This window comes from Ranitomeya imitator, chromosome 2 (assembly GCF_032444005.1).
Source record: "Ranitomeya imitator isolate aRanImi1 chromosome 2, aRanImi1.pri, whole genome shotgun sequence".
NCBI classification, from domain to species: Eukaryota; Metazoa; Chordata; class Amphibia; order Anura; family Dendrobatidae; genus Ranitomeya; species Ranitomeya imitator.
Genome location: NC_091283.1, coordinates 238050497 through 238059256, shown reverse-complemented (window position 1 = coordinate 238059256; position 8760 = coordinate 238050497). Strand labels below are relative to the sequence as shown.

The following is an 8760-nucleotide window of genomic DNA, read 5'->3' as shown; positions in this document are numbered from 1 at the left end:
ATAGAGGCCGGTGGTGATGGAGTCAGTGACCGACTCTGGCCAAATCTGTCTCTAGAGCCGTAGTAGAAGAGGAAGATGTCGTCCTCATCATGAAGTAGTTATTTCTCATGTCGTGTGTAATGAATATCTCCTGCAGTATTGCTAATGCCGATTCCAGGGTCGGTAAATGAGACGAGAATTAGCGTTATGGAAGATGAGTCTATGAGGAACGTATTCAGCTGCCGACTCCGAGGAGGAAACTGCTTGTTGTCTGTGGCCTAAATATATAGGATTTATTAGTAGATGTAAAGAAGGAAACTAAATACTGTAAAATAATAAATCTCCTCATATGTTTCCCTTATTATCTCCAGTAATTGTATTATTACACAGGATTCTTATGATGTTACATCGGCTCATCTTCTCATTCAGGTCTCTACAATATCGGATTCTCTCAGTGAAGATCTTCTACAAAAAAATTGTTCCTGATTTACTCATCAATGATGGATATGGACAGAGACAAGATGGCGGAGAGGATATTACACCTCACCCTAGAGATCCTCTTCCGGCTTACTGGAGAGGTGAGAGATTCTGATGACGTCACATTACATCATTCTTATCTATGGGAATAACAGATGGACAGAACTGGAGAGGTGAGGACTCTGGAAATGTCTGTAGTGAGATTTATTAATGTGTCTCTCCATTACCAGGATTACACAGTGGTGAAGAAGACCTCTAGTGATCGCTGTCAGGACCCTGTGTCTGAGGGATGGGGAAGACCCCTGAGCCCAATCACGTGGCCTCCACCTCACCCCCTGATCCATGAGGACATCAATGACCAGAAGATCCTAGAACTCATCTACAAGATGATTGAGCTGCTGACTGGAGAGGTGACACTGCTGGGAATGCTGGGACATTATACAGTAACACCATACCTCCCAACCATCCCGGATCCCGCGGGACTGTCCTGATTTTTTACAGTCAGCCCCGCGATCCCGGGTGGGACATTAGTTGTCCCGCACTACGTGCCTAGGGCGGGGACAATGCAGGGGGCGGCACCTGAGTAAGGTTTGTGGCTGTTTTTTTTTTTTTATCTAAAGCTGGGTCACCATGCATACAGGAGGGGGGGAATATGAGCCATGCATACGGGAGGGGGGGGGGGGAATATGAGCCATGCATACGGGGGGGGGGGGGGGGAATATGAGCCATGCATACGGGGGGGAATATGAGCCATGCATACAGGAGGGGGGGGGGGGGAATATGAGTCATGCATACAGGAGGGGAAAATATGAGCCATGCATACAGGAGGGGGGAATATGAGCCATGCATACAGGGGGGGAACTATGAGCCATACATGCAGAAGGGGGGGGGAATATGAGCCATGCATACACGGGAGAATATGAGCCATGCATACAGGAGGGGGGTCATTATACAGTATTAAGCATCATGTGGGATCATTATACAGTATGGAGAACTGTGTGGCAATTATACAGCATGGAGTATCATGTGCAGCCAGTATACAGTATGGAGCATCATGTGCAGTCATTATACAGTATGGAGCATCATGTGCAGTCATTATACAGTATGGAGCATCATGTGCAGCCAGTATACAGTATGGATCATCATTTGCGTTCATTATACAGTATGGAGCATCATGTGCGGTCATTATACAGTATGTAGCATCATGTGTGGCCATTATACAGTATGGAGCATCATGTGCGGCCATTATACAGTATGGAGCATCATGTGCGGTCATTATACAGTATGGAGCATCATGTGCGGTCATTATACAGTATGGAGCGTCATGTGTGGTCATCATACAGTATGGAGCATCATGTGCAGCCAATATACAGTATGGAGCATCATGTGCAGTCATTATACAGTATGGAGCATCATGTGCAGTCATTATACAGTATGGAGCATCATGTGCGGCCATTATACAGTATTGAGCATCATGTGCGGTCTTATACAGTATGGAGCATCATGTGTGTTCATTATACAGTATGGAGCGTCATGTGTGTTCATTATACAGTATGGAGCATCATGTGCGGCCATTATACAGTATGGAGCATCATGAGCGGTCATTATACAGTATGGAGCATCATTTGTGTTCATTATACAGTATGGAGCGTCATGTGTGGTCATCATACAGTATGGAGCATCATGTGTGGCCATTATACAGTATGGGGCACTGTGTGGCCATATTTTTTTGTTTATAATTATTGTACATGAAACAGTGTGATCAGCAGTGCTAAATTGGTGTGGTTGGGACGTGGATATGGGTGTGACTAATTATGAATGGGTGTGGTCAGAGGTGTGGCATAAAATTTGCCACGGTGCACTTTGCGCGCCGCAAACTTTGTCCCTCTTTCCCATCTTCAAAAGTTGGGAGGTATGAGTAACACTATGAAGGGATCGGGGGATGACGGTATCATTGTATGTGTCAGGTGCCTATAAGGTGTCAGGATGTCGCTGTCTATTTCTCCATGGAGGAGTGGGAGTATTTAGAAGGACACAGAGATCTGTACAAGAACGTCATAATGGAGGTTCCCCAGCCCCTCACATCTCCAGGTAATAGACAGGACTAAATACATACAGCCTATAATTATCTGTATGTAAAGAATGAATTCACTCCCAGTATGTGTTTCCTCCAGATCTATCCAGTAAGAGGACAACACCAGAGAGATGTCCCCGTCCTCTTCTTCCACAGGACTGTAACCAAGAAAATCCCAATGCTCCTCAGGATCATCAGGTAGATGGAGAGAAGGTGTCAGGAGATCTCCCCTATGATGTGTAGACGCCGGTGAAGGTCTTGTGCTCAGTCTTGTTTTATCCACCAGTATTATGTGTTTTATACTTGTGTAATGAGAGCGGTGGAGATGGCAGGATTAGAGCTGATCATAGATGTGAATTCTCCATCTGTCGATGACTTTTACAATATTTGTTTCAGGGTGAAGATCTGACCCATATTAATACTACAGAGACATATGTGAGGGGGGATGAGCGGTGTAAAGAGGAGATTCCCACATATGGCTACCCAGGTGAGTAGTCACAGATTCTTCTCAGTCACTGGCTGTGGCTGCTTTATCGGTGGTGTAGTCCGGCCGTATTACCATGATCACCATTTTGCCTCTAGACCACAACATTCTCCTCCACCCAAAACTGTTCAAATGACTTTGGTCATTGAAAGCCCTTTTCTGTAGAACTTACAACCTGGTAGATCCACCTACCCCCTGGGTTTAGGAGACGCTGTTACCTGCCCAGATCTGTGAACTATAAAGCCAAATGACAGCGTACGTACAATGTGCTGACAATTTAGAGAATCACTTGGAAGAAAAATATGATGGGCTTGTAAGAGAAAGCGGAGGGTAATGATGCTGTTGGCTTCCTAGGACCCTGAGATCTTATCGGATGAATCTCCCTTCTCTCCCTTCTGTGCTGCTGAATGTGATCATATGGTCCCTACAAGACCAGGTCCAGTCTTTCTGGCCAAACTTCACTTTTATGATCGACAACATTAAATGTGCAGTGAGGCCAAGTGTGAATTTCTGTACAATAAGGCTAGTTTCACAATAGTAACATAGTTAGTAAGGCCGAAAAAAGACATTTGTCCATCCAGTTCAGCCCATATTCCATCATAATAAATCCCCAGATCTACGTCCTTCTACAGAACCTAACTGTATGATACAATATTGTTCTGCTCCAGGAAGACATCCAGGCCTCTCTTGAACCCCTCGCCTGAGTTCGCCATCACCACCTCCTCAGGCAAACAATTCCAGATTCTCACTGCCCTAACAGTAAAGAATCCTCTTCTATGTTGGTGGAAAAACCTTCTCTCCTCCAGACGCAAAGAATGCCCCCTTGTGCCCGTCACCTTCCTTGGTATAAACAGATCCTCAGTGAGATATTTGTATTGTCCCCTTATATACTTATACATGGTTATTAGATCGCCCCTCAGTCGTCTTTTTTCTAGACTAAATAATCCTAATTTCGCTAATCTTTCTGGGTATTGTAGTTCTCCCATCCCCTTTATTAATTTTGTTGCCCTCCTTTGTACTCTCTCTAGTTCCATTATATCCTTCCTGAGCACCGGTGCCCAAAACTGGACACAGTACTCCATGTGCGGTCTAACTAGGGATTTGTACAGAGGCAGTATAATGCTCTCATCATGTGTATCCATACCTCTTTTAATGCACCCCATGATCCTGTTTGCCTTGGCAGCTGCTGCCTGGCACTGGCTGCTCCAGGTAAGTTTATCATTAACTAGGATCCCCAAGTCCTTCTCCCTGTCAGATTTACCCAGTGGTTTCCCATTCAGTGTGTAATGGTGATATTGATTCCTTCTTCCCATGTGTATAACCTTACATTTATCATTGTTAAACCTCATCTGCCACCTTTCAGCCCAAGTTTCCAACTTATCCAGATCCATCTGTAGCAGAATACTATCTTCTCTTGTATTAACTGCTTTACATAGTTTTGTATCATCTGCAAATATCGATATTTTACTGTGTAAACCTTCTACCAGATCATTAATGAATATGTTGAAGAGAACAGGTCCCAATACTGACCCCTGCGGTACCCCACTGTTCACAGCGACCCAGTTAGAGACTATACCATTTATAACCACCCTCTGCTTTCTATCACTAAGCCAGTTACTAACCCATTTACACACATTTTCCCCCAGACCAAGCATTCTCATTTTGTGTACCAACCTCTTGTGCGGCACGGTATCAAACGCTTTGGAAAAATCGAGATATACCACGTCCAATGACTCACCGTGGTCCAGCCTATAGCTTACCTCTTCATAAAAACTGATTAGATTGGTTTGACAGGAGCGATTTTTCATAAACCCATGCTGATATGGAGTTAAACAGTCATTCTCATTGAGATAATCCAGAATAACATCCCTCAGAAACCCTTCAAATATTTTACCAACAATAGAGGTTAGACTTACTGGCCTATAATTTCCAGGTTCACTTTTAGAGCCCTTTTTGAATATTGGCACCACATTTGCTATGCGCCAATAGTGTTTAAATCCGCAGCGTTTAAAACGCATCCGCAAGTGGTGGAAAAAACGCATACACAATAGTGTTTAAATCCGCAGCGTTTAAAACGCATCCGCAAGTGGTGGAAAAAACGCATATTAACGCGTACAAATGCAGCGTTTTTTAGACGAATGTGGTATCGCATGCGGTTAAAAAAACGCAGCGTTTTTACGCGTCTATAAGCGTTTTTTCCTGTGTTTGCATTTTTGGTGCGCATGATGAGAAATTTCACAAGAGAAAAATCAAGATAACCAGACACCGCCAATGGGACTACAGAGGGCGTATATGTTGGGATCTCTATATATAGACCCTAGGGCAACTGAAATCTTAACAGTTTGCTACTGTATCCTGTGTCATGATGGATCTTCGCATGGAGAGCTTTTATTTCAACCTCAATTTAAGCATCAAGCTGTTTCTTGCCTGTGCTTTTGCTTGGGAGCAAGACAGAAATCGCGAAAGATGGAGAAGGAGACAATGTAGGCGTTTTTGGAGGCACCCCATTATCGAACTACGTGAGAGCCGTGGAGCCTATCACACGCTCTATGCCGAGCTTAATGCCAACCAGGAGAAATTCCAGGAATACACAAGGATGTCGTAAGACTCGTTCCGGGATTTGCTTGGTCATGTTGAAGGAGCCATACGGCGACAGGACACCCAGCTCCTTAGAGCGATTCCACCAGAGGAACATCTGCTGGTTACATTAAGGTACGTTCCAAATCTAAACCAATGACAGTCCAAATTTATTGTTTTCTGACATGTATTTTTTGGGTATTTTCCTTTCTGTCTTTAGCTTAACCACACCATAAATAGAATAGATTGTAATTTTTTTTTTTGTTTATTTTTCTTACAGATTTCTGGCAACCGGAGAGAGTTTATTATCATCCCTCCACTTCCAATACCGGCTAGGAACATCCACCCTGTCCGGAATAGTTGCGGACACCTGCCGGGCTTTGTGGAATGTACTCCGGGATGAGTTTATACCCGTACCCACCTTGGACCTGTGGCTTGAAGTTGCGGAAAAATTCTGGAATGTGTGTGATTTCCCCAACTGTTTAGGAGCGGTGGATGGAAAGCACATCCGCATTATCAAACCTGCCAGAACAGGATCGGAGTTCTTCAATTACAAAAAATATTTTTCTGTTGTGCTCATAGCAATAGCTGATGCGAAATGTCACTTCATCGCCGTGGACATTGGAGCTTTTGGCCGTGGCAACAATTCCCAGACTTTCAAGAACTCTGATATGGGATGCCGTGTGTATGGCAAAAATTTCAATTTTCCACCGCCACAACCTCTCCCCAACACTCAAGGTCCACCGATGCCATTTGTTATGGTTGGGGCTGAGGCCTTTCAGATGTGTGAAAACCTACTGAAGCCCTATTCCAGTCGGGACTTGAACCGCACTAGAAGGATCTTTAACTACAGACTGACCAGGGTCCGAAGAACAGTAGAGTGTACCTTTGGCATTCTGGTCGCTAAATGGCGCATTCTTGCATCAGCCATAAATCTAAAAGTGGAAACAGTAGACGAGGTGGTCAAAGCCTGTGTGGTTCTGCACAATTATATAATGGCTAAGGAGCGACCCAACATTGAACTGGATGAACCAGTTGCACACCCACTGCCCGATTTCCAGCATCACCCGCTGCGGTCAACTGCAGCCGTTGGTCTTATGCGGGACCAATTTGCTGCCTTTTTTGATTCAGATATTGGACGTGTGTCATGGCAGGACAATGTTGTGTAAATGTCCTGTTGTAATTACATCTGTACCAGTAATTTTCTACAATGATAATAATATTTCTCATTAATAAACTTTAGTTTTGGTTGTGTTGACTGTGTTTCCTATCTTTTTCCTCTCCAAACCAAGGCTGTCCTAAAACTGGCAGTATTTGGTCTCTATTTAATATCAGTTTTTGTAATCCAAAACCAGGAGTGGGTGATAAAGGCAGAGGTGCTAGTTATTTTGTTAATATCATAATTTTCCTCTAATTGTTCAAATCCTTGTTTTGGCTTACAAATACTGATATAAAACACTGGCCACATACTGCTAGTGTTATGGCAGCCATGTTGCTTTATTGGTAAGCTTGTTGACGTCATTGCGTCATGATTCTCTTCTCCTGTATCCATTGTACACAAACCGAAGAGACAATCACTGTCACACTATCTATACTCATCAAGTCAGGTGTCAGAAATAATGAATTCATGATGTTCATATAACAGCCTCATGAATTCACTATTTCTGACACCTGTGCAGGTGAGCATAGATATGTAGTGTGTAAACACCATTGTCCCCTCAGTTTGTGTGTAATAGATTATATATAAAGAAGGGAAAATGGTGGTTATACAAGGCAGTTCTCTACTCACCAGGTCAGATGTCATAACTAATGAGTTTTTTGACACCTGACCTGTTAGCCTACTTTCACACTAGCGTCGTACTCGGCCCGTCACAGTGCGTCGGGCCGACGTACCGACGCTAGCGTTGTTTGCGCTGCACAACGGGTGCAGCGGATGCTGATTTTCAGCGCATCCGCTGCCCCATTGTGAGGTGCGGGGAGGAGAGGGCGGAGTTCCGGCCGCACATGCGCGGTCAGAAATGGCGGACACGTCGCACAAAAAAAGTTTCATGTAGCGTTTTTTTGTGCCAACTGTTGTGAATTCTGTTATCGGGCTCCCTCCTGTGGTCGTAAATGGTACTTCGGCGAGTTCTGTCCGTGGACTCCCTCTGGTGGCTGTGAGTGGAGTTGCTGGATCTGAGGTTCCTTCCACAGGTGACCTAGGTTATTCTTAGGCTGGCTTCTCTATTTAACTCCACTCAGATTGTTACTCCATGCCAGCTGTCAATGTTCCTGTGCTGGTTCAGTTCGCTCTTGGATCTTTCTGGAGACCTGTCTCTTCCTGCAAGAAGCTAAGTCCTCGATTGTTATTTAATGTTCTTGGTTTTCTAGTCCAGCTTGCTTTCATGATTTTGTCTTGCTAGCTGGAAGCTCTGGGATGCAGGGTGGCGCCTCCGCACCGTGATTCGGTGCGGGGGTCTTTTTGCACACTCTGCGTGGTCTTTTGTAGTTTTTTGTGCTGACTCAAAGATACCTTTCCTATCCTCTGTCTATTTAGTTAGTCTGGCCTCCCTTTGCTAAAACGTGTTTCATTTCTGTGTTTGTGACTTTCATCTTAACTCACAGTTAATATTTGTGGGGGGCTGCCTTTTCCTTTGGGGAAATTTCTCTGAGGCAAGGTAGGCTTTATTTTCTATCTCTAGGGCTAGCTAGTTCTTAGGCTGTGCCGAGGCATCTAGGCCATGTCAGGTACGCTCCACGGCTATTTCTAGTGTGTGTGATAGGATTAGGGGTTGCGGTCAGCAGAGTTCCCACTTCCCAGAGCTTGTCCTGTGAGTTTAACCATCAGGTCTTTCCGGGTGCTCCTAACCACCAGGTCATAACAGTACAGCTGGCACAAAGTATTAATGCATCTCAATAGAGGGATAAGAGAAGTTCTGAGACCATTTTTTTTCTCTGCAGTGTGTTTTGTCTTTCTTTTCCCCTAGATCTCTGGGTGGTTCAGGACACAGGTGTAGGTATGGACATTCAAGGTCTGTCCTCTTGTGTGGATAATCTCACTGCAAGGGTACAAAGCATTCAAGATTTTGTAGTTCAGAATCCGATGTTAGAGCCTAGAATTCCAATTCCTGATTTGTTTTCTGGGGATAGATCTAGGTTTCTGAATTTCAAAAATAATTGTAAACTGTTT

The 8760-nt window shown here is 44.3% G+C and overlaps 1 protein-coding gene across 6 annotated transcripts in view; it reads left to right on the top strand.

Moving 5' to 3' along the window:
• LOC138662827 (oocyte zinc finger protein XlCOF22-like) overlaps nt 1–8760 on the top strand; it is a 95924-nt gene that overhangs the window by 29374 nt on the left and 57790 nt on the right. For all 6 annotated transcript variants that reach the window (XM_069748799.1, XM_069748798.1, XM_069748797.1 and 3 more), the window contains exons 2-6: nt 409–557; nt 687–866; nt 2424–2547; nt 2631–2728; nt 2927–3017. In XM_069748799.1, coding sequence (XP_069604900.1) covers nt 477–557; nt 687–866; nt 2424–2547; nt 2631–2728; nt 2927–3017 — 574 coding nt within the window. In that variant the 5' untranslated portion in view covers nt 409–476. The remainder of the gene's footprint in view (nt 1–408; nt 558–686; nt 867–2423; nt 2548–2630; nt 2729–2926; nt 3018–8760) is intronic.